The following is a 25,955-nucleotide window of genomic DNA, read 5'->3' on the forward strand; positions in this document are numbered from 1 at the left end:
TATTTTATTTTAGATTGTGTGTGTGTGTGTGTGTTTTCCGCTTTTCCAGGTCGGGTCTTACTCTAGTCCAGGCTGACCTGGAATTCACGATGTAGTCTCAGGGTGGCCTCAAACTCATGGTGATCCTCCTACCTCTGCCTTCCGAGGGCTGGGATAAAAGGCATGAGCCACCACACCCGGCCAAAAAGCATTTTTAAAAAACGTATCCAGTATTTTTAGCCATCAGGGAAATGCAAATTAAAACTTTTGAGATTCCATCTCACTGTAGTCAAAACGGCTGTCATCAAGAAAACAAATGACAGCAAGAATGTGAGGGAAAAAAGAACCTTGTTTCAGTGCTGATGGGAGAATAAACTGGTGCAGACCTTATAGAAATCAGTGTGGTTGTTTGTCAAAAAACTAATAACAGGGCTGGAGAGATGGCTTAGCAGCTAAGGCATATGCCTGCAAAACCTAAGGTACCAGTTTGATTCTCCAGGTCTCACACAAGCCAGATGCACATGGTGGCACATGCGTCTGGAATTCATTTGCAGTGGCGGGAGGCCCGCCCATTCTCTCTCTCTCTCTGTCTCAAATAAATAAATATATAAATAAAATGTTTTTTTAAAAAAAAAACAAAAACTAAAACTAGATCTACCTATAACCCAGCTATACCACTCTTGGGCATGTGCCCAAAGGACTCTAAATTCTACCACAGAGATACCTACACATCCCTGTTCATTGTGGTTCTATTTGTAATACTTATACTTATTTATAATAGCCAGGAACTGGAATCAGCCTAGATGTCCATCAGCTATTGAATGGATAATGAAAATGCGATAAAAGAGCCAGGCGTGGTGGTGCAAGCCTTTAATCCCACCACTCAGGAGGCAGAGGTAAGAGGATGGCCATGAGTTCAAGGTTACCCGGAGACTATATAGTGAATTCCAGGTCAGCCTGGGCTGGAGTAAAACCCTGCCTTGAAAAACCAAAAAAAAAAAAAAAAAGAAAGAAAGAAAGAAAAAAAAAAAGGAAGGAGAAGAAGAGAAAATGTGATAAAAATACATAATTGACGGGCTGGATTGATAGCTTAGTGGTTAAGCGCTTGCCTGTGAAGCCTGAGGACCCCGGTTCAAGGCTTGATTCTCCAGGACCCACGTTAGCCAGATGCACAAGGGGGTGCACGCGTCTGGAGTTCGTTTGCAGTGGCTGGAAGCCCTGGCATGCCCATTCTCTCTCTCTCTTTCTCTCTTCCTCCTCCTCCTCTCTGTCACTCTCAAATAAATAAACAAAAAAAATTTTTTTTAAATACATAATTGGAGTTTTACTGTAGTTATAAAGAAAATTGAAGCCGGGCGTGGTGGTGCACACCTTTAATCCCAGCACTTGGGAGGCAGAGGTAGGAGGATCACCATGAGTTTGAGGCCACCCTGAGACTACATCGTGAATTCCAGGTCAGCCAGGGCTAGAATGAGACCCTACCTCAAAAAAACAAAATAAAATTAAAAAAAAAAAAAAGAAAATTGAAACTATGAAATTTGCAGGAAATAGAATGGAACTGGAAAATATACTGAGCGAGGAAACCCAGGCTTTGAAAGACAAATACTGTGTATTTTCTCATATATGGGTCCTGGCTTTGAATGAGGGAGGGAGGGAGGGAGGGAGAGAGAGAGAGAGAGAGAGAGAGAGAGAGAGAGAGAGAGAGAAAGAGAGAGAAAAAGAGAGAGAAAAAGAGAGAGAAAAAGAGAGAGAAAAAGAGAAAGAGAGGGGGCTGGAGAGATGGCTTAGCAGTTAAGGTGCTTGCCTATGAAACCTAAGGACTCAGGTTCAATTCCCCAGAACCCATGTAAGCCAGATGCACATGGTGGCACATGCGTCCGGACTTCATTTGCAAGTGGATAGATGCCCTGGCGTGTCTATATTCTCCCTCCCTCCCCGACTCTCTTGCTAATAAATAAAAATAAAATATTAAAAAAAAAAAAAAAGAGAAAGAGAAAGAAAGAAGGAGAAAAAGGAGAGCGGGGAGGAAAGGAAGGAAGAAGGGAGGGAGGGAGGGAAGGAAGGAAGGAAGGAAAGAACGAAGGAAGGAAGGAAGGAAGGAAGCAAGGAAGCAAGGAAGGAAGGAAGCAAGGAAGCAAGGAGGGAAGGAAGGAATTTCCCAGGCCTCACCTCCTTGACTGACAGACGCCTTTGGGCTTCAGGGCATATTACCATAACCCGCCAACAGGACAGGCCCCGCCCACCCCCGCCCGCGGCCGGAAGCGCGAGATGCGGCCGCCCATTGGCTGGCGGTGGCGCCGCTTGATGGCGTCACGGTGGCGACGGGCGGTCCGGTCCACGGCCCAGGGGCGAAGGCCGCCTGTGAGATGGCTCTGGCGGCCCTAGCGTGCTGCAGTCTTGGGATATGGGAAGCTAGGGGCTCGAGCCCTCCCTAACCTTCGCCATGAGCTTCCTGGTCGACTCCAGCATCATGTTCACCTCGCAGGTGAGTCACGCACCGCGCCCGCCACGCGCGCACCCGGAGCCCGGGGACGAGGTGGGAGTCTCCAGGGCCCCCGCCTCCCGCATCCTTCCCGCCTTCGCCGCTTTCCCCTCACTTTTGGAAAGGGTCGAGCTGCACCCCCCCACCCCCCGAGCCGGAGCCACGAGCGGGGAGCTGGCCCCTGGCCTGGGGACACGTGTGGCCTTGGCGGTTGTCAAGTCCGGCATCCGGGTACCTGACGTGCGAGCGGACGCTGGGGCGCCGACGCCTGCTCCGCCGGGCTCTGCGGGTCTCTTCGCAGTGGGCCACGCCATGCAGCGTCTGCTCTGCAGCCCCAGATGCCTCGTCTAGCAGTGAGCCTCCTGCTTTCTGCTGCTGCTGTCGTATCGGCTCTTCCCGGCCTTAGTCACAGCAGCGGTATCACTGGTGCTTTTTATGTCCGCGCCTCTATCCCCACTCTCCAAGTGCACTCGGTAAAGAATTCCTCACTAGCACCGATAAATTGTAGACGCTCCCTCCTAATGATTGACTTTTCCCCTTCATTCCTTCTAATAAGGCATTTATCTTTATTCTTTTATTTCTTTCAAATGACAAAAAAAAAAAAAAAGCCTCTCTGGGACCTAAGGAAGTTTTGTTTGTTCAGGGTCTTTTTTTTTTTTTTAAACCTCCTAATGCTTCTGTTTTACAGTATTTCCCTTATCTCTTGAAAAAATTCATTTTTAATATTTTATTTATTTATTTGACATGGGGGCTGTGGGAGGAAGGAATGGGAATGGGCACGCCAGGGCCTCTATTCGCTGCAAACAAACTTCAGATACATGTGCCATCTTGTGCATGTGGCTTTACGTGGGTACTGGGGAATGGAACTCTGGTCCTTAGGCTTTACAGGCAAGTGCCTTAACCTCTGAGCCATCTCTCTAGCCTTTGAAAACTCTTACACCAACATTTAAGAAAATGTGAAACAAGGAAAAGCCACTCATAGTCCCACCATTTCAGTACAGTAACTTTGTTTGAGGTAGAGTTTCACTCTAGCCCAGGCTGACCTGAAATTCACTATGTAGTTTCAGGGTGGCCTTGAACTCTCAGCAGTCCTACCTCTGCCTCCCAAGTGCTGGTATTCAACTTGTGAGCCACCACGACCAGCTCTCATTTAAAAAAAAAAAAGTGTGTGTGTATGTGTGTGTGTGTGTGTGTGTGTGTATACTCATACATACATGTATACTCTTTCTCCTTGCCAACTCCTATTCAGCCTCCAGATGTCGTCCTGGGCCTCCAAGCCTCTCCCAGACCAGATTAGACAGATGCTCCTAGAATGCTGCCACAGTTCCCTGCACCTACTTCCTGTTTTTTTTTAACTTTTTTTTTTTTTTTTTTTTTGCAGCTTCCATAGGTATGAACAATAAACCATGATAATTCCCTCCCCTCCCCCACTGTTCCCTTCACAACTCCACTCTCCATCATATCCCCTCCCCTTCTCAATTAGTCTTTATTTTGTTTTGATGTCACCATTTCCTCCCATTATGATGGTCTTGTGTAGGTAGTGTCAGGCACTGCGAAGTCATGGATATCCAGGCCATTTTGTGTCTGGAAGAGGGCATTGTAAGCAGTCCTACCCTTCCTTTGGCTCTTACATTCTTTCTGCCACCTCTTCCACAGTGGACCCTGAGTCTTCGAGAGTGTGATAGAGATGTTCAGTGCTCAGCAATCCTCTGTCACTTTACTTCCTGTTTTATAACACTGACACAAGATTTTGTAATTACTTTTGCCTCCTCCACTGATGAATAACCCACTGAGAACTGAGAACAGCATAGTGCTTTTTATTTTTGGTTTTTCGAGGTAGGGTCTCACTCTGGTCCAGGCTGACCCGGAATTCACTGTGTAGTCTCAGGGAGGCCTCTCGAACTCATGGCAATCCTCCTACCTCTGCCTCCCGAGTGCTGGGATTAAAGGCGTGTGCCACGATGCCCGGCAGCATAGTGCTTTTTTAGTCACCATTCTGCCCCTAGAACCTGACACATGCAGGCACTAATAACTATTTGTTCACTGAATAAAAGTAGTATATATCTAAGAAAAGGACTATTTCCAGTTCTTTCTATCATCTGTTGTGCTAATTGTCATTAAAAAAAATCTATAGCAAATTTTCAACCTAGAAATCATCTTATTACTGAATCTTATCTAACTTGGGTTTTATGCTATTTATTCAGTCATAGACTTAACAGTTCCATAGTACACTCTTAAGTCCCAAGGTCAAGTCTCTCCTTTGCTCCTTTGCACAGTTAACTATTAATTGTTTTTTTTTTTTAACTAACTGTATACCTTCAGTTTTATTTGCAAACTTTATATATATTTATTTATTTGAGAGAGAAAAGAAGCAAAGAGAGAGAGAGAGAATGGTCACATCAGGGCCTCTAGCCTCTGCAAATGAACTCCAGACACATGTGCCACCTTGTGCATCTGGTTTACATGAGTACTGGGACACCGAACCTAGGTCCGTAGGCTTCACAGTCAAGTACCTTAACCACAAAGCCATCTCTCCAGCCTTGAATTCACTTGGAATTCATTTTCTTTCTGTAATCTTTCCAGAATCCATATTTATCTTGGATATAATAAATTCTCCATTACTTTTTTGTTTTGTTTTGTTTTGTTTTGGTTTTTCAAGGTAGGTCTCGCTCTAGCCCAGGCTGGCCTCAAACTCACAGTGATCCTCCTACTTTGGCCTCCCAAGTGCTGGGATTAAAGGCGTGTGCTACCATGCCCAACATTTTTCATGTCTTTTTTAAACTTCCTAAATCTTTTTTTTTTTTGTGGTAGGTCTTGCTCTAGCCCAGGCTGACCTGAAACTTACTATGTAGTCTCAAGGTGTCCTTGAATTCTCGGTGATCCTCCTACCTCTGCCTCCTGAGTGCTGGGATTAAAGGCATGCGCCACCATGCCCAGCATAAATAATTTTTTTAACAAAGAGTTACACAGCTGCTCCTAAAGTTAGTAGAAGGCAGACATACAAAGAGTTGTATTCATAAAACTTTCAACCAAGCCGGGCGTGGTGGCATACACCTTTAACCCCAGCACTCAGGAGGCTGAAGTAGAAGGATCGCCGTGAATTTGAGGCCAGCCTGAGACCATATATTAATCCAGGTCAGCCAGGGCTAGAGCAAGACCCTGCCTCAAAAAAAAAATTTTTTTTTCAAATAATGTAAAAAGGAGAGAGCAGTTTCGTCAGTTGTAGTGTTGTCAGTTGGGTGTCTGGGTATGTGTGTGTAAATACATATGTAGGTAGAGAGACAAACTGAAAAACAGCCTTGTCAGCTGTCATGGGACTTTTGTCTCTGATACCAGTTTGAATAAAAGCTTATCCTGCAGTCTTGGCTTTATGCCAAGATAGAAACCACTCTGTGTAGATGAAGCAGGATGGTAGAGAAGCTAGGAAAGTCTCCCAGAGGAAATATATGAAATGTCATTGTCTCTACTGCTTGCCTTTAAAAAAAAAATTATTTATGTGTGTGTTTCAGAGAGAAAGAGGCACATAGAGAGAATGGGTGTGCCAGGGCCTCTAGCCACTGCAAACAAACTCCAGACTCATATGCCACCTTGTGCATCTGGGTTACATTTGTCCCGGGGAATTGAACCTGTGTCCTTAACTAGGCAGGCAAATGCCTTAACTGCTAAGCCATCTCTCCTTGCTTGCCTTTTTTGTCTCTGTTTCATTCCCCTGATGTTTTTACTTTTTTTACATACTTGGAAATAAGGATCAACTGTAAGAATCACATTTTATTGAGTCTTTCCTTACTTGCTAATTCTCTGGCTCGTAAAATGATTTCATAATACTATGGGAAGATATATGCACTTAAGTTTTTTAAAAATATTTAAGTATTTGAAAGAAAGTGAGAGAGAAAGAGGCAGATAGAGAGAATAGGCCAGGGCCTTTAGGCACTGCAGACAAACTCCACACACGTGCCACCTTGTACATCTGGCTTTACATAGGTGCTGGGAAATCAAACTCAGGTCTTTAGGCTTGGCAGACAACTGTCTTAACTGCTAAGCCATCTCTCCAGCCCCTGTACTTACATTTTTATGTAACTTAAAACATATTATACACCATAATTAAAATTTTCTTTGTTAAAATTTATTATTATTATTATTATTTGCAAGCAGAGAGAGTGAGAATGGGCACGTTCGGGCCTCTAGCCACTGCAGATAAACTCCAGATACATGCTCCACTCTGCATCTGGCTTTACATGAGTACTAGGGAATTGAACCTAGGTGAACAGGTTTTGCAAGCACAAGTGCCTTAACTGCTGAGCCATCCCTCCAGCCCTAAAATATTTTTTTTTATTTGCGAGATAGGGAAAAAAAGTTTAATTCTAAGAGCATTTAAACATCTCTCTCAAATGTTATGAGGAGCCTTATCTTTAATCTCTGAAATGAGTTAGCTATCTAGCTAATAGACTTTTTAATCATCAAATAGTGTTTAAAGGTGCTTGCTGCAAAGCCTGACGGCCTAGATTCAGTTCCCCAGTACCCATGTAAAGTTAGGTGTCTGGAGTTTGTTTGCAGTGGCAAGAAGTCCTGGCATGCCCATTCTTTCCCCTGCCCTCTCTTAAATGAATAAATTTTTGGTTTTTGAGGTAGAGTCTCCCTCTAGCCCAGGCTTACCTGGAGTTCCCTAAGTAGTCTCAGGGTGGCCTCGAACTCACGGCGATCCTACTACCTCTGCCTCCTGAGTGCTGGGATTAAAGGTGTGTGCCACCACATCCGGCTAATAAAAATATTTCTATAAACGTTTTTCAAGAGAAGATAAATATATTGACATTCTGTCTCCTTTCTTTTCTAGATTTTTTTTTTTGGATTTGGCTGGCTTTTCTTCATGCACCAGTTGTTTAAAGACTATGAGGTAAGATGAAGTGATTTTGTTCCTGTACTGTGTGACTCTCAGTCATTTAAAATGGAACGTGACAGGGCTGGGGTGTGGCTTAGTGGGTAAACTGCTTGCCTCAAGCACAAGGGCCTGAGTTCAGTCCCAGTACCCCCATGAACCTGTTGGCCATGATGGTGCCTGCCTGTACCCAGTGCTGTGAAGGGGAGATGGGAGGATCTCTGCAGCTTTCGTAGCCTGGTTGCCTAGCTCGAGGCGAATGAGAAGCCCTGTCTCAAAAAAAAAAAAAAAAAAAAAGGCTGGAGAGACGCCTCAGTGGTTAAGGTGCATGCCTAGGAAGCCTGAGGACCCCAGTTTGTTTCTCCAGGTTCCACATTAGCCAGATGCACATGGTGGCGCATGCATCTGGAGTTCATTTGCAATGGCTAGAGGCCCTGGGGTGCCCATTCTCACACTCTCTTCCCTGCCCTACCTCCGTCTCTAATAAATAAAAATGTTAAAACTGTTTTAAAATTTTTTTTTAATTTTTTTTTAATTTATTTATTTATTTGAGAGCAACAGACACAGAGAGAAAGACAGATAGAGGGAGAGAGAGAGAATGGGCGCGCCAGGGCTTCCAGCCTCTGCAAACGAACTCCAGACGCGTGCGCCCCCTTGTGCATCTGGCTAACGTGGGACCTGGGGAACCGAGCCTCGAACCGGGGTCCTTAGGCTTCACAGGCAAGCGCTTAACCGCTAAGCCATCTCTCCAGCCCTAAAATTTTTTTTAATAAGTTTTTTTTTAAGCTGGGTATGGTGGCACACGCCTTTAATCCCAGCATTCGGGAGGCAGAGGTAGGAGGATTGCCATGAGTTCAAGGCCACCCTGAGACTCCATAGTGAATTCCAGGTCAGCCTAGGCCAGAGTGAGACCCTACCTCAAAAAAACAAATAAATAAATAAAAATAAATAAAAATTTTTAAAAGCCCTGATGGTATGTCTGAGAAATAACACCTGAGATTACCTCTGACCTCTGCGCGCGCGCACACACACACACAGCCGTGTGCACTTGTATAAACCTGTCTACCATACATGTGCAAAAACGGTAGCATAACATGGGACAAGAGAAATGCCTTCCCTAAAAAAAGATTCTATGCACTTCAAACAAATAGTAAGCCTTCACCAAATGAGCAATGTTTAAGTATAAAACTATAGAAATAAGCCGGGTGTGGTGGCGCACGCCTTTAATCCCAGCATTCAGCAGGCAGAGGTAGGAGGATCGCTGTGAGTGCAAGGCCTCCCTGAGACTAGAGTGAATTCCAGGTCAGCCTGGGCTAGAGCAAGACCCTACCTCAAAAAAAAAAAAAAAAACCTGCAGAAATAAGTAGGTGCGTTTTATTTATTTACTTCTTTTCTTTTGTTTGAGAAAGGGTCTTGCTATATAGCCTAGGCTGGCCTTGAACTCGTAGCAATCCTCTAGCCACTCAGCCTCCAGCATAGCATTGTAGGCATGCACCACCACGCCCTGCTGGCTTAGTTGATTTAAAAGAGGGGGGGAAAGGCTGGAGAGATGGCTCAGTGGTCAAAGGTGCTTACATACAAAGTCTGACAACCTGAGTTCAGTTCCCCAGTACCCACGTAAAGCCAGATACACAAAGTGGCACATGCATCTGGAGTTCGTTTGCAGTGGCAAAATGCTCTGATGTGCCTCCCCCACCCTTCCATTGCAAATAAATAAAAATATTTTTAAAAGGAAAAGAAATGTTAAGTTACATGGCCAGAGGTTAAAGGTGAGGAAGGTCATTTCTTAGTCATCCTGGGACACACTAATAGCAATGATTATTCTCTCTCTTTTTTTTTTTTTTTCTTTTTCTTTTTGGTTTTTTGAGGTAGGGTCTCACTGTAGCCCAGGCTGACCTGGAATTCACTATGTAGTCTCAGGCTGGCCTTGAACTCATGGTGATCCTCCTCCTACTTCTACCTCCCAGTACTGGGATTAAAGGCATGCGCCACCAGTCAGCCTACAATGGTTATTCTGTAGCAAGGCCTATGTTTCCTGCTAGTCTTGCATTTTAATACCAAAATCCCAAGGCTGGTTTGGGTGCATTCAGAAATCCATTGGCCTAGACTGGACATTTGCTAATTAATTGTTCCCCCCTAGTTATTAGTAAATCAGTGGTTATGGGCACCTTTGGGTCAGGTCTAAGATAATCATCCTTAAACCTACCCAGAGAGTTGTCAGAACAAACCCAGATTTCTGGAGATTGTGTTCTGCTCCATTCTTAACTGTAAGGATTGTCAAGGAGGTTCCACACCTGACCCGCGAGCTGCCTGTTGAAGAACCATTTCAACACTCAGCATTACATGCTGATCTCTAGTTGGTCTGCACTGACGTGGGGGTTCTGAGCGTGGCGCGGCTCCATCGCACCTGTGTTTCAATACTGCACACGGAGGATGTGGGTCAGAAGTGCGGCCCACTCTGATCTACTTCTTTAGCTCCAGAGCCCTGTTTCTAATGAGAATTTCTTTTCTTTTTTAATAATCATCAGATCTTTATATATTTGCAAGCAGAGAGGGGGAGAGAGGATGGGCATGGCAGAGCCTCCAGCCACTGCAAATGAACTCCAGATGTACGTACCACCTTGTGCATCTGACTTTACGTGGGTACTGGGGAATCGAACTCAGGTCGTTAAGCTTTTCAGACAAGCACCTTAATCAATGAGCCATCTCTCCAGCCCTCCATTGAGAATATCTTCATCATAAGTTTCCGACTTGTCATCAGAAGATTATGAATTCAAAATTTCAAGCAGGAACTGGCTGACGTCGAGCCTCTGGCTTTTCCCAGGTGCGCCAGTACGTCGTGCAGGTCATCTTCTCTGTGACCTTCGCCTTCTCCTGCACCATGTTTGAGCTCATCATCTTTGAAATCCTGGGCGTGTTGAACAGCAGGTGAGTAAGAGCACGAAAAGCCTCTCCTCCAGAAGCAGGCGGCCCTCCTTCCCCCGGAGAGGAGAGGTCCCTGGACCTCATTGGGGGGAAACTGTGATCACCCTAAGTGTGGGTCCAGCCACCTAGTCGTGGGTTTGGCAAAAACCAGAGTTACCAAAAAAAAAAATGTCTGACCATAAGCTCTGAAGAGCTCACTGGAAGTGAGGCTCAGAGCCTAGGCCTTGGCTTCACTCCTAGAAGCTGTCTTTTTCTCAGACTGTTCTCACTGGATTGCAGGCACATGGCCCTCACATTGGTTGCCAATCACAAAGATCATAGTTCCTCAGCTCTCTAAGGCCTTTGCAGAAGACTGAACTCCAGTTATTATTATTATTATTATTATTATTATTTGTTTGTAAGCAGAGAAAGAGAGAAGAGAGAATAGGTGCACCAGGACCTCTAGCCACTGCAAACAAACTCCAAATACATGTGCCACTTTATGCATCTGGCTTTATGTGGGTACCGTTTGGGTATGCAGGCAAACATCTTAACTGCTAAGCCATCTCTCCAGCCCCTGGACTCCACTTCTTACTGTCTTCATTACCTTGATTTATTTTGTAGGCATGCCAAACATGATTGAATGTAGAATGTTTTTAAATATTTTATTTATTTATTTGAGTGAGAGAGAAAGAAAGAGGCAGATAGAGAATGCTAGGGCTTCAAGCCACTGCAGACGAACTCCAAACACATGACCCACCTTGTATTTCACATGGGTACTGGGGAATTGAACTCTGGCTGGCAGGTTTTGCAAGTAAGCTCCTTCAACTACTAAGCCATCTCTCCAGCCCCTCTGCTACTTTTTGTTTGTTTGTTTATTTTTGCTTATTTGAAAGCGACAGGCAGAGAGAGAGAGAGATAATGGGCATACCAGGGCCTCCAGCCACTGGAAACGAACTCAAAACGCATGCGCCGCCTTGTGCAGCTAGCTAACATGGGTCCTGGGGAATCAAGCCTCGAACTGGGGTCCTTAGGCTTCACAGGCAAGCACTTAACCACTAAGCCATCTCTTTAGCCCTTAAAATTTATTTTATGAAGCTGGGCATGGTGGCACATGCATTTAATTCCAGTACTTGGGAGGCAGAGGTAGGAGGATTGCTGTGAGTTCAAGGCCACCCTGAGACTCCATAGTGAATTCCAGGTCAGCCTGGGCTAGAGTGAGACCCTACCTCAAAAAATAAAATATATATATATATATATTATTATTTTATGAGAGATAGTGAGAAAGAATTAGCACACCGGGGCCTCCAGTCACTGTAGACACTTGTGTCACTTTGTGAGTCTGGCTTACATGGGATCTAGAGAGTCAAACATGGGTCCTTGGGCTTCACAGTTAAGTGTCTTAACCACTAAGTCATCTCTCCAGCCCCTAATTATAACTTTAAGTGTGTGAGTTATGTCTCTTTAAAGCTACATTGCCAGGTGTGGTGGTGTGTGCTTTTAGTCCCAACACTCAAGAGGCAGAGGTAACAGGATTACTGTGAGTTCAAGGCCACCCTGAGACTATAGAGTGAATTCTAGGCCAGCCTGGGTTAGAATGAGACCTGACCTCGAAAAACAAAACAAACAAAAACCAAGGGGGCAAAAAAAGAAAGGTTGGGCTGGAGAGATGGCTTAGCGGTTAAGCACTTGCCTGTGAAGCCTAAGGACCCCGGTTCGAGGCTCGGTTCCCCAGGTCCCACGTTAGCCAGATGCACAAGGGGGCGCATGCGTCTGGAGTTCGTTTGCAGAGGCTGGAAGCCCTGGCGCGCCCATTCTCTCTCTCTCCCTCTATCTGTCTTTCTCTCTGTGTCTGTTGCTCTCAAATAAATAAATAAAAATTTTAAAAAAATATATTAAAAAAAAAGAAAGGTTTTCATCAAAAGCAAAAGTGCTAAAAATTTTAATAAGTAGAATATATTTTATTTTCTAAATAGTAATGACAGTGGTGGAAGTTGTCACACAAATCAGATTTTTATATAAGTTTTCTGTGTGTCTTTGTGGCTTTTTTTTTTTTTTTTTTCCCCAAGTAGGTTCTCGCTCTAGCTCAAGCTGACCTGGAATTCACTATGTAGTTTTAGGCTGGCCTTGAACTCACAGCAATCATCCAACCTCAGCCTCCCAAGTGCTGGGATTAAATGTATGCACCACCATACCTGGCTATTAACGGTTCTTCTCATTTTTTGAAATAGGCAGAGGTAGGAGGATGGCCATGAGTTTGCGGCCACCCTGAGACTACATAGTGAGTTCCATCCAGGTCAGCCTGAGCTAGAGTGACATCCTACCTTTAAAAAAAAAAAAGAAAGAAAGAAAGTAATAGGATTCCATGTAGCTCAAACTCACTATGGTAGCCAAGGCTGGCCTTGAACTCCTGGTCTTCAGCCTCTTAAGTGCTGGGATTACAGACAGTCACCATCACACCCAGTTTTCATTACATTCTTGCATTGTAATAAGATTCCTAATGGTGAGTGATATGTATATGTATGTGTATATATACACACATTGCTTATGAGTATGGCTAAAGCATTAATATTCTTACTAAATAAAAAATCTTGGGAAGTCATGTATACCCTTCAGAAATTCATATATATATTTTGTTTTGTGACAAGGTCTTGCTCTGTAGCCCTGACTGGACTTGAACTCAGTCCACCCATCTCCAGTTACAGGCATATGCCACCACTGCTGGACTCGCGTTTTAATCTCTATATTGAGTAGATATTAAAAGCCTCGTTAACTAGTTTAGAGAAGGTTTAGAGCTCAAAAAGCGAGCAGTCCTTCGGCAAAGTGGCAATGACAGTCGCCAGCCCCAGATGACTGTCCCTGGCTTGTATTTCAGCTCACGTTATTTCCACTGGAAGATGAACCTGTTTATAATTCTGCTCATCTTGGTTTTCATGGTGCCTTTTTACACCGGCTATTTCATTGTGAGCAACATCCGATTATGTGAGTATTGTTTCTTCTCATGTCAAGCACGTAGATGGTGCATGATTGGCGGGTTGGAATTGTAGACAGCGTCTTTCTGTTCTTCGTCCATCCTGCTGCTTGGACGCACCTCACAACATCTTAAAGCAGTCATAAAATGAACATCGAGTCAGGCCCATCCTTCTGCCACAGTTTTATTTATCCTTCTGTGATATCTCCTAACTGGGTCATTTTAGTTTCAGTGCCATTTCTCTGACAGTGGTGAGTAAGGCTTGTAGAATTCCATTGTTTAGCAGGAGAACAAGTCAGCCCCGTGGTGATTGGCGGAAGTCGTGTTTTCTGTGGAACGGGCTCTGTGGTAGATGTCTCTTTTCCCTGATGGTCCTGTTTCTCCTGTTGTAGTGCACAAACAGCGACTGCTTTTTTCCTGTCTTTTGTGGTTGACCTTTATGTATTTCTTCTGGAAACTGGGAGATCCATTTCCCATACTCAGCCCAAAACATGGTAAGTCTGTAGGGAGAAGTGGGAAGAAAGGCTGTTTAGTTTTCTAAATTTGAAAAGCAGAATTAACTTTTTTTTTTTTTTTTTTTTTTTAAGGTAGAGTCTCACTCAAGCCCAGGCTGACCTGGAATTCATTATGTAGTCTCAGGGTGGCCTCGAACTCACTGTGATCCTCCTACCTCTGCCTCCTAAGTGCTAAGATTAAAAATATTTATTTTATTTATTTATTTGCATGGAGGGAGGGAGAGACTATGAAGCCAGGTGTGGTGGTACATGCCTTTAATCCAGTACTTGGGAGGCAGAGGTAGAATCACTGTGAGTTCGAGGCCAGTCTGAGCCTACAATTCCAGGTCAGCCTGGGCTAAAATGAGACCTTACCTCAGAAAGAAAGAAAGAAAAAGAGAGAGAGAAGGGAGAGAGGAAGGGAGGAAGGAGAAAGAAAAAGAGGGAGGGGAAAGGAAGAAGGGGGAAGAGGAAGGAAGGGAGAAGAGAAGAAAGGGGTGGGAGGAGAATATGAGCCAGGTGTGGTGGTACACACCTTTAATCCTAGCACTAGGGAGGAAGAAGTAGGTGGGTCACTGAGTTCAAGGCCACCTGAGACTATAGAGTGAATTTGGTCTGAGCTGGAGAGCAAGACCCTACCTCAAAAAAAAAAAAAAAGAGAGAGAGAGACAGAGAATATGAATGGGTGCCCCAGGGCCTCCCAACTGCTGCAAATGAATTCCAGATGAATACAATTCCAGATGAATATGTCACTTTGTGCTTTTGCCTTCACATGGGTAATGGGGAAATTAACCCAGGCCATTAGACTTTGTAGGCAAGCACCCTAACCACTGAGCAATCTCTACAGCCCCTAAAATTTTTATTTTAAATATAAGAAATTATGCCGGGCATGGTGGCACACACCTTTTATCCCAGCACTCAGGATACAGAGGTAGGAGGATCACTTTGAGTTTGAGGCCACCCTGAGACTGCATAGTGAATTCCAGGGAATTCCAGGTCAGTCTGGGCTAGAATGAAACCCTACCTCAAAAAAAAAAAAAAAATACATACATACATATATGAATTAAATTAGGCAGCATCCTAACTTCTGTGTTAAAGATAGCGTACAGCTGGATGTGGGCACCCCAGCATTGAGGAGCAAAAGGCAGGAGGATTGCCACGAGTTGAAGGCCAGCCAGGGCTACAAAGCAAGACTCTGATACAAAAGAACAAAGGACGCTGGGTGTAGTGGCTAGAGTGAGACCCTACCTTGCAAAAAAGAACAACAAAGGGTCAGAAGTGTAGTATCATTCTTGGCTATATAGTAAGTTTGAGGCCAGACTAGGATACATGAGACCCTGTCTCAAAAACTAACTAGCTAACTTAATTAATTCATTCAGTTAAAACAACATACAAGGCGGGAGAAATGGCTTAGCAGTTAAGGCGTTTGCCTGCAAAGCCAGAGGACCCAGGTTCGATTCTCCAGGACCAACATAAGCCATATGCACAGGTACACATGAACCTGGAGTTCATTTGCAGTGGTTAGAGGCCCTGGCATGCCCATTCTCTCCCCCTCCCTCTCCCTCCCCCTCTCTCTCTCTCCCTCTCTCTCTCTCTCTCTCTCTCTCTCTCTCTCTCTCTGATTGCAAAGAAATAAAATTTAAAAAAATAAAAACTCCTTAATATAAAACAATATACAAAAATCCTCCAGCTGAGATGGCTTAGCAGTTGCCTGTGAAGCCTAAGGACCCCGGTTCGAGGCTCGGTTCCCCAGGTCCCACGTTAGCCAGATGCACAAGGGGGCGCACACGTCTGGAGTTTGTTTGCAGAGTCTGGAAGCCCTGGTGCGCCCATTCTCTCTCTCTCCCTCTACCTGTCTTTCTCTCTGTGTCTGTCGCTCTCAAATAGATAAATAAAAAATTTAAAAAAAAAAATCCTCCAGCTAGCTGAGCATGGTGGTGCATGCCTTTAATCAGGAGGTCTAGCTGGAGGCAGAGGTAGGAGGATCACTGTGAGTTCGAGGCCACCCTGAGACTCCCTAGTGAATTCCAGGTCAGCCTGAGCTAGAGTGAGACCCTACCTCGGGGGGGGGGGGGGGATCTTCCAGCTAACAAGTCCTTTCTGAACTATTCCATAAATTGTATGTGAATCTAGAAAGATTAGAGCTAGGCATGGCAGCTCACTCCTATAATCCAGCACTCAGGAGGCTGAGGCCGGTGGACCCCCAGGAGTTGAAGGCCAGCCTGGTCTGTACAGTCAGTTCAGGGCAGTCTGTGCTACAGAGTGAGACCATGTCTGAGCCCGCCCGCAACTAAGGCGCCAGCGCGTCGTCATGGAACATTTTTAGTGCATTTGTTCACATAAGAGGGACTTTGCAGAAAAGCACAATCTACAGTAACTCATTCAAAGCAGAAAGTAGTTTATTATCAGACAGTACGTAGCCTGTCTAGGAAGGCAGGGATGCCAAACTTAAGTGTGACACCATTCCCCAGGACCCATGCAAGCCAGATGCACAAGGCACATGTGTCTCAAGTTCGTTTGCAGTGGCTGGAGGCCCTGGTGTGCCCATTCTCTCTCTCTCTCTTTTTCTCTCTCTCCTCCCCCCCACCCTCTTTCCTTCTCTCAACTCTCTCAAATAAATAATTTATTTTTAATGTAAGGCTGGAGAGATGGTGCCACAGTTAAAGGCACTTGCTTGCAAAGCCTGAGGACCCAGGTTCAGTTTCCCCAATACCTTTGTAAAGCCAGATGCACAAAGTGGCCCATGTGTCTAGAGTTCATTTGCACTAGCAGTAGACCCTGGCATGCCCCCACACACACACTCTGTCTCTCTCTCAAATATTTTTTTAAAAGCATATGTAGCATCTCCAGAACTGCATATAAAAGTTTAGGTAGAAGTCCTTGTCTTCGAATTTTAAGTTACAAACAAGGGGGAAAAGTAAACAACCTGCCATTAATAATCATAATAATAATAATAATAAATTGAGTAAGTTAGTTATGATGGCTGATGTTTGGGGAGCAGACGAAACCGGCCGTCTCTCCACCCGCACTGACGCCCCTCGACGTGTTTAGGGATCCTGTCCATCGAGCAGCTCATCAGTCGGGTGGGCGTGATCGGAGTGACGCTCATGGCCCTCCTGTCCGGATTTGGTGCTGTCAACTGTCCGTACACCTACATGTCCTACTTCCTCAGGTAACACACACTTCGTCTCTTCTTTTGGTCCCATTACTGAATGTCTTACCTTGCTTCCGGTAGACCTGTGACAGTGCCTGCCCCGTAGGTATAGCTTTTTGTAATCTTTCTAAATCAGTCTTGGGTGGGTCTTTTGTTGTGTTCTATTTTGTTTTGTTGTCCTTAAACTCAAGACTCAGTAATCTCCAGCCTCCCTCTCCTGAGTGCTGGACTACAGACATCTGCCACCGTGCCTCCTTTTTTATTGCGCACGTGTGTGTGTGTGTGTGTGTGTGTGTGTGTGTGTAGCATGCACATGTGTGCACAGATGTGTGAGCCCCACACATGGTCACATGGAGGCCAGAGAACACTGGATGCTCATCTGTGTGCCTCCTAGAGATGGAGTTTCTCTCCCAGGCTGGAGTCAGCGCGCTCTAGTGAAGGTCTGGTCTCCACCCCCCACAGGGTGGGCGTCAAGGAGTACATGGCCATACCCGGCTAAGGAACCTGATGCTTAAATGACAAGCACTCTTATCTCTGAGCCACTTCCTCCATTGCTCATTTATGTCTTTAAATATTAATTCTTTTATCAGAAACAGAGAGTGAGTACACCGGGGCTTCCTGCTACTGTTAAGGAACTCCAGGTGAACGCATCACTTTGTGCACCAGGCTTTACCTGCGTACTGGGAACTTGAACCCAGACTGTCAGGCTTCGCAAGCAAGCATGTTTAACCTCTGAGCCATCTCTCCAGCTCTCACTTATTTATTTTTTTAATATTTCATTTATTTATTTATTTATTTATTTATTGGCAAGAGTGAGAGAAAAAGACGGGGAGAAAGAGAAAATGGGCATGACAGGTCCCCCAGCTGCTGCAAACTCTAGACACATGCACCACCTTGATGCCTGGGTACTGGGGAATCAAACTCAGGTCCTTAAGCTTTGTAAGCAAGCGCCTTAAATGCTGAGCCATCTCTACAGCCCTCTTTTTTATTTAAGTGGCAAATTCCATACCCTCCATACCCACCTTTTAAAGGCTTATGTGTGTGTAATGGACAGAGTATAACCTGAGTTCAGTTCCCCAGTACCCATGTGAAGCCAGATGCACAAAATGTCACATGTGTCTGGAGTTTGTTTATGGTGGCTGGAGGCCCTGGCATATCCATTCTCTCTCCTCTCTTGGCTTGCAAATAAATAAATAAATTTTTTAAAAAAGAATTCCTACCAAGTCTAACTTGGTTAACCAGTGAGTTTATGGGGTGACTTTCAGGAGTATGGGTGAGGGGCGAGACAGCTCACGTCATGACTTTCAGGTAGCAGAGCTGATGGGAGAGTCTGCCCTCCCCAGCAGCTCTAATGGCTTGTGTCACCTCGGGAGGGGCCTAGTGAGGCTTGGGAGGGTAACAGCCTGAGCCCTGCTCACTTCCTGAGCCTTCACTTCCTGACAGCCTCCCTTCTGGATGAAATGTTTCATTCGGGAGGAAATTGCTATACAACATAGTCTTTTTTAAATATTTTCTAGAAAAAAAGGCAAGTCCTTAAATTGTTAGGTAGCAACTGCAGTACATGTTTCTGCAGCTAACGGTCTCTGCTCACTGTAGGAATGTGACGGAGGCAGACATTCTCACCCTGGAGCGGCGGCTGCTCCAGACCATGGACATGATCATAAGCAAAAAGAAAAGGTAAGAGCAGCCCATGCACAGCCTGTGCTCCATTAAGTCTTCCACAGGGACGGGACTGACTGGGGCTGGTGGGGAACTTCACATGGTTCCTTTTTATTTTATTTTATTTTATTTTTTTTTTTGGGAGGTAGGTTCTCAGTCTAACCCAGGCTAGGCTGACCTGGAATTCACTCTGTAGTCTCAGACTGGCCTCAAACTCACGGTGATCCTCCTACCTCTGCCTCTCAAGTACTGGGATTAAAGGCATACACCACCAAGCCTGGCTCTAATATTTCTTTTTTGTTTGATTGTTGTTAGTTTGTTTTTGAAGTAGGGTATTGGCTATAGTCCAGGCTGACCTGGAACTGGCTTCAAACGCACAGTGATCCTCCAACCTCTGCTTCCCGAGGGCTGGGATTTAAGGTGTGCACCACCCCACTTGGCTTGGGTATTTCTTGTTAGAATAAGTTCTAACTTCAGTAGAAGGGTTTTTTGTTTTGGTTTGTTGTTGTTGTTTTGTTTTTGTTTTTGTTTTTTAGCTTTTCATCATTTTTTCACACGTTTGTTTGACGTGGATATGTAGGGGACCGGAATGGATACTTTCAAGCTGTTGTCCTACATTTTTACAAATCTTTTCATGCTTGACTTTCAACCTCTTTTTCTCCAGCTGTTTAAAATCCTTCATGTTTTCTAGTCCTTGTATTTATTACTGTTGCAATACTCTTCCTGGAGAGTCTGTTTCTGGAACATTTACCCCAGACAGGGCAATGACAGAACAGAGACATTTCACCCAAGTTCATTTGGTGAATATGTGAGTCTCTTGGGTGACGCAGGTGGTTGCCTCATGGCAGAGCCCGCCCCGAATGACTGGCAGCTCCAGCCTGTGGGGTCGTCCACCTCCTCCCACCCCTGCTAGGGGCTTACCTGTGGAAGGCACCTCCATGAGTCTGGCTTAGTCTGAGTTTCTTTAGCTTTGAGCCCCCATCCTTCTACAACAGAATGTGTGTCAGGCTGGGGGAGGGGGGCAGGAAACAGTTGCCAGTTGCATAGTAATTATCAAAAAAAAAAAAAAAACTACTTCTAAAAATATATTTCTTTCAGGAGCCAAGCATGGTAACTAGCACTTATATTCCCAGCACTCACACAGGAGGCTCACCATGAAATTGAGGTTAGCCTGGGCTACTGAGCGAGTTCCAAGTCAGCCTGGGCTAGAGAGAAACCGTACCTCAAAGGGAAAAAAAAAAAACCTAAAATACATGTTTTCAAAATGGCATTTTGTAGAAATATGTGTCACTGGACAAAAGAATAAGTTCTGAAATGAGATTGTCTGAATGTGAATGCTTAGTCTACTCGGTTCAGTGTGACTCTGAGCAGGAATTTAGTCAGGAGTGGGCTGTGGGCCTGGGTCATTACCTGGGGTGAAGATGAACCCTTGGAGTAGTCGCTGACCGCGAGGACTGCCCCAGGCCTCCTTCCACAGCCCTGAACGAATCAGAAAAAAGAAAAAAAAAAAAAAAAACAATAAAGCCGGCTGTGGTGGCACATGCCTTTAATTCCACCACTTAGGAGGCAGAGGTAGGAAGATGCCATGAGTTCGGGACCACACTGAGACTACATAGTGACTTCCAGGTCAGCCTGGGCTAGAGCGAGACCCTATCTCAGAAAAACCAAAATATATAAATAAATAATTTTTTTAGTATGTATTTAAGACAGAGAGCACACGGGGACAATGGGGCCTCCTGTCACTGTAAACAAGCTCCAGAAGCATGCTCCACTTGGAGCATCTGGCTTTACATGGGTGCTGGGGAGTTGAACTCAGGCCCTCCGACTTTGCGAGCCAGCACCTTTAAGCTTCTCCCCGGCCCTCATGACGCCTTCTTTGGTAAGCTGGAACGTGCTTTAGCTGCCACTGTGCCAGCGAGTCCTCCATAGACAAGAGGCTGAGCTGAAGGAGTGGTGGGCTCCTCTGGCTTTATCCAGGAGTGTGACAGGTGACAGTAAGGGGTTCAAGTTTACAGGCCATGTTTACATGAATTTTCTTTTTCTGATATTTATTATTTGACAGAAAGTGTGTGTGGCATGCCAGAGCCTCTTGCCATTGCAAACAAACTCCATATACATGCACCACTTTGTGCTTCTGACCTTACCTGGGTACTGGAGATTTGAACTTGTGCCGTCAGGCTTTACAAGCAAGTGTTTTAACAGCTGAGCCATCTCTCCAGCCCTTTTTTTTCCTTTTGTGTCTGCTTTTTGTTGAGTCCTTCCTCTGTACCTGGTCCTTTGCATTGATCTGCTAGGCTTTTACTTCTTAAACGGCAGCTAATTGTCAGTATATGCTTGATGCTTTGTAGTTGACCCTGAGTCCTTATTTATTACTTAAGCTGTGCAGCTCTCCTGAAACGTGAAGTGAAAACTCCTAAGTCTCATGGCTTCTGCATAGTAGAGCCAGTACTTGGGTTCCCAATTCTCGTTTGCCCAGGGCAAGTTGCCTTCAGGAGTGCATCCTCAGTCTTAAGCGGACTCCCAGGTGAAACTCTTCTCTGAGCAGCTCAGCAAATGAGAGATGGGACAGTGGGTGAGGCTGGGCTGTGGCTTCTTTTGTTTTAGGATGGCTGTGGCGCGGAGGACCATATTCCAGAGGGGGGAGGTGCACGAGAAGCCATCAGGATTCTGGGGCATGATAAGGAGCGTCACCGTGTCAGTGCCGGGAAGTGAAAGTATCCTTTGTCCTCCACTTGGTGCCTTTGCTGCGCTCGGAAGCAAGGGCAGAAGGAAACAGCAGTGTTGGGTTAGTGCCTTCTGGGGGTCCTGACTGCATCACGGCCTACGGACCACCACCCAGACAGGCTCACACAATCATTGCCTTTGGGCGGGGAGGGGCCTAGGAAGTCACTTTTTCCATTTACAGCTGAGAAGATAGTCCCAGAGAGGCTCAGTCACACCGCGGCTAGGAGTTAGGGACAGCACTGTGGTCTCTGCTTCGTGCTCCTTCCGCGACACTCCCTCTCCACTCTGCGAAACCAGGCAGCATACTGGCCCCTACAGTGGGGGTTTGTACGTGAGATGCTAAGGCCCATTTCTAATTTGACCAGTAGGCCTAAACAAATTTCACATGGTTCTGTGTCTTCAGTAACTTTGCTTTAAAAAAAAAAAAAAATCAAGATTTCTAGGTTAGTATATTGTTCTTGGCCCCACCGGTTTGAGGGTTGACTGGTTTTCAAATGGGAGTAACCAAATCTACACATGACCCCAAGACTATTAGATCAAAACTATGAGGCTGGAGAGATGGCTCAGTGGTTAAGGTGCCTGCCAATCAAACCAGGTGTTTGATTCCCCAGTACCACATAAAGCCACATGCACAAAGTGGTACGTGTGTCTGGAGTTGATTTGCAGCAGCTAGAGGCCCTGGCGTGCCCATTCAATCTTTCTCTCTTTCTCTCTCTCTCTGTTGCTCTTTCTGCTTACAAATAAATAAAAGCTTTTTTTATTTTTGTTTGTTTATTTATTGAGAGCGACAGAGGGAGAGAGTGGGCACGCCAGGACCTCCAAGCCACTGCAGACAAACTCCAGACGCGTGCGCCCCCTTGTGCATCTGGCTTACATGGGTCCTGGGGAATCAAGCCTTGAACTGGGGTCCTTAGGCTTAACCGCTAGACCATCTCTCCAACCCTAAATAAAAGTTGTTTTATTTTTAACTGACAACTAATGTGGGCTGGCTTGCTGCTGTTTTTTTGTTTCTTTCTCTCCCGATTGAGTTCAGCTGGGGGAGATGTAAAGTGCGGCTGTAAGTGAGGCCTTGTGTTGATGTGAACAAGACCAAAGACCGCCGGCGTGGTGATGTCAGGAGGAAAAGGAGGAAGTTGATCAAGAGTCATCTGTTTTGTGTCTCGTGTTCCCAGCAGAGTGCTAAGGGGCAGAATGATGGCTAGAATATAACCTCTCAGGAGCTTACCTCCTGCTGTGAGAGATACAGACCTGTGACGAGTTACACCCAGCATTTAGGGCCCTGACCCTTACTGATAGCGACCACTGTTGAATCAGGAACTGAAGGTCACTTGCTGATTGGGAGCAATGAGAAGACATCAAAGGAGGGAAGATGTGGCTTAAAGTCAACACTTCTTTCTAGTTGTTTTTTAAATTAATTTACTTAAGACAAAAAAAAAAAAAAAAAGGTACACAGGGAGAGTGAGTATGGGTACACCAGGGCCTCCTGCCACTGTAAACAAACTCCAGACACATGTGCTACTTTGTGCATCTGGCTTTAGGTGAGTACTGGAGAATAGAACCCAGGCCATCAGGCTTTGCAAACAAGCGCCTTTAACTGCTGAGCCATCTCTCCAGCCTAACACTTCTATCTACTAGAAGGGACTGTCTTACTATTTTTATTACTTTAAGCCCCATAAAAGCCAAAAGTATAGGTTTAAGAAATACATGAAGCTGGGCGTGGTGGTGCATGCCTTTAATCCCAGCACTCGGGAGGCAGAGATAGGAGGATCACCATGAGTTCAAGACAACCTGAGATGACAGTGAATTCCAGGTCAGCCTGAGCTACAGCAAGACCCTGCCTCAACCCCCCACCCCCACACAGAAGCACATCAACAAATGTATTAGGATGATTTCTACTTTCTGAGCCTGTCTTTTGGGAGATGGATATATATATATATATATATATATATATATATATATATATATATATATATGGTTATTTATTTGACAGAGAAAGAGGGAGAGAGAATGGGTACGCCAGGGCCTCCAGCCACTGCAAACAAACTGCAGACTCGTGCACCCCGTTGTGCATCTGGCTAACGTGGGTCCTGGGTAATCGAACCTGGGTCTTGGCTTTGCAGGCAGACACATAAACCACTGAGCCGTCCCTGCGGCCCTGAGCCTCTGTGTAAGTGACGCTGCTCCCTGGGTTCTCGGAACACAGCCCTGCTCAGTGGACAGAACTGGCTCTCAAGTGGGCACATCTCACTTTGCATCCGTGCCTGTTAGTTGTGTGACTTGAAAAGTTACTCAACTGCCTGAGCTTTTCCTTCCTTGTCTGCAAAATGGATATAGCAGCCGTCCTATGGGCTTGTGGGAGAGTGAAAGAAGACCGTGTGCAAACACTGGAGAAGGCAAACACACAAACCCAGATCCGGTTCCCTTTGCCAACAGAGTGTTGATTCAGATAATACTGAAACATGCCTGATTTTCAGTCTTATTGCTGTGCAACATTTGAGACCTGGGAGATTGCATTCCACAGACAAACCAAGCAGAGACACAGAGGTCAAACCATCTGTCTGAGGAACTGAGTGGCAGATGTGTGAGGTGACATTCTTTATACCTGTGTCAGCTGGGAAGGTGACTGAAGAAACACTGCTGGCTCTGAGGCGGGAAGTGAAAGTGCAGGCAGCTCCTGGGGTCTGCCCCACGGCAGACAACAGAAACAAGTGCTCTCTTCGCTGTCTTACTTGTTTTGTTTTGTTTTGTCTTTTTTTCTTTTTTTGAAATTTCTACGTGATTTAAACCTTGATGCCCATTTTGTGCCAGATCTTACTCTGATCCAACAGGAAGTGGATGCTTTGGAAGAACTAAGCAGGCAGCTTTTTCTGGAAACAGCTGATCTATATGCCACAAAGGTACGGCGCGAGGACACAGCAGTGTGGTTCCCAGTAAGGTGGAGAGAACACGGCTGAACGGCCGTCAGTGTCCTCCATGAGCAGACTCTGCAGGGGACACTGCCTCACAGCGTCTGTGCGGTCACCAGTAGGGATCAGGGGTTGCTCTTTGCGAATCACTTTTATTGGAGGGTTAGCCAGCTGTGGTGGCGCACACCTTTAATCCCAGCACTTAGGAGGCAGAGGTAGGAGGATCGCTGTCAGTTCGAGGCTACTTTGAGACTACATAGTGAATTCCAGGTCAGCCTGAGCTAGAGTGAGACCCTACCTCAAAAAACCTTAAAAAAAAGAAAAGAAAAAAAAAAAGAAAACGGAGAGTTAGAAGAGCTTTTTCAACATTTGAGAAGCTGACCCACACCACTTCCAATTGACCTGGGGTAAGGATGGTCACTCTCGGTTCTTGTGACTCCCTGACAAGGCAGCAGCAGATCCTGTCAGCCAACGTCTAGCCCTGTTTTATCTAAAAGGTCCAGAGCCTCATGCCCTAACTGCAGGAGGTAAAAAACAAAACAAAACAAAAACCTAATGTAACTTAAATAGACACAACCTGTTACATTACAACCTGCTTGAATCCTTTCTGAGGGTAATTTCACATGGGGTAGCAATGAAGAGTAGAATTAACCAGCACATGTTGTGGAGACAGGCCTGAGCCCACACACCAAATGTGTGGCCCCAAACAAATTGTTTAACCTCTAAGACTCCATTTTCTCATCTGTAAAATTAGGTACTGGGACATATGATGCAGTTGTGAAGATTAAAGTCAATTGTACACCTAAGGTGCTTGTTAGAGTCTGTGGCTCAGACAGACAGCAAATGTGGACCAAGTTTATTATTTTTTTTTAGTTTATTTGAGAGCGACAGACAGAGAAAGAGGCAGAAAGAGATAGAGAGAGAATGGGCACACCAGGAACTCCAGACACATGCGCCACCTTGTGCATCTAGTTTTTGTGGCTCCTGGGGAATTGAGCCTCAAACCAGGGTCTTTAGGCTTCACAGACAAGCGCTTAACCACTAAGTCATCTCTCTAGCCCGTTTGTTTTGTTTTTTGAGGCAAGCCCAACAGACTGGCCTTTTTATTTTTTCTTTTATGAGAGGATTGGTGCACCAGGGCTTCCAGCCACTGTAATCAGACTCCAGACACGTGTGCATGAGCAATCATGCACATGCATCACCTTGTGCATCTGGCTTACGTGGGATCTGGGGAATCAAACATAGGCCCTTATGCTTTGCAGGCAAGCGCCTTAACTGCTAAGACATCTGTCCTGCCCACGCGTAGTTTTTGTGACTCAACCTAAAGAGTGAATGATAGAAGAAAGAGTATGTTTTTGAAAATAAATTTGCATTTATTGGGTCTAACTGTCTGTGTTTGTTTTTCCTCAGGAGAGAATTGAATACTCCAAAACATTCAAGGGAAAATATTTTAATTTCCTGGGTTATTTTTTCTCTATTTATTGTGTCTGGAAAATTTTCATGGTATGTATGTTATTTTTTTAAGATTTATTTTTATTATTTATTTATTAGAGACAGAGAAGAGAGAGTGAGTTGGCTTGCCAGGACCTCCAGCCACTGCAAACAAACTCCAGATGCATATGCCACCATGTGCATCTGGCTTATGCGGGACCTGGAGTATTGAACCTGGGTCCTTAGGCTTCAAAGGCATGCGCCTTAACCACTAAGCCATCTCTCCATCCCTGTATGTTATTTTTAATGACCACTTTGGTGGGATTCGCTGGGGATGGCAGAAGTTAAATGGAGCTGGTTGACCGTTGAGCTCCCTTC

General features: G+C 45.3%; 1 protein-coding gene across 1 annotated transcript in view; it reads left to right on the forward strand.

The window, feature by feature from the left end:
* The first annotated feature begins 2,300 nt into the window (after window positions 1-2,300).
* The window catches only part of LOC101598382 (Golgi pH regulator), a 30,634-nt gene continuing 6,979 nt past the window's right edge, over window positions 2,301-25,955 (forward strand). Inside the window, exons 1-10 of the mRNA XM_045137946.1 lie at window positions 2,301-2,464; window positions 7,293-7,352; window positions 10,159-10,262; window positions 13,114-13,220; window positions 13,602-13,703; window positions 16,755-16,875; window positions 18,454-18,534; window positions 21,121-21,230; window positions 24,049-24,137; window positions 25,557-25,649. Of these exons, the coding sequence (XP_044993881.1) occupies window positions 2,423-2,464; window positions 7,293-7,352; window positions 10,159-10,262; window positions 13,114-13,220; window positions 13,602-13,703; window positions 16,755-16,875; window positions 18,454-18,534; window positions 21,121-21,230; window positions 24,049-24,137; window positions 25,557-25,649 (909 nt within the window). The 5' untranslated portion in view covers window positions 2,301-2,422. The remainder of the gene's footprint in view (window positions 2,465-7,292; window positions 7,353-10,158; window positions 10,263-13,113; window positions 13,221-13,601; window positions 13,704-16,754; window positions 16,876-18,453; window positions 18,535-21,120; window positions 21,231-24,048; window positions 24,138-25,556; window positions 25,650-25,955) is intronic.

This window comes from Jaculus jaculus, chromosome 19 (assembly GCF_020740685.1).
Source record: "Jaculus jaculus isolate mJacJac1 chromosome 19, mJacJac1.mat.Y.cur, whole genome shotgun sequence".
In the NCBI taxonomy this organism is placed as follows: domain Eukaryota; kingdom Metazoa; phylum Chordata; class Mammalia; order Rodentia; family Dipodidae; genus Jaculus; species Jaculus jaculus.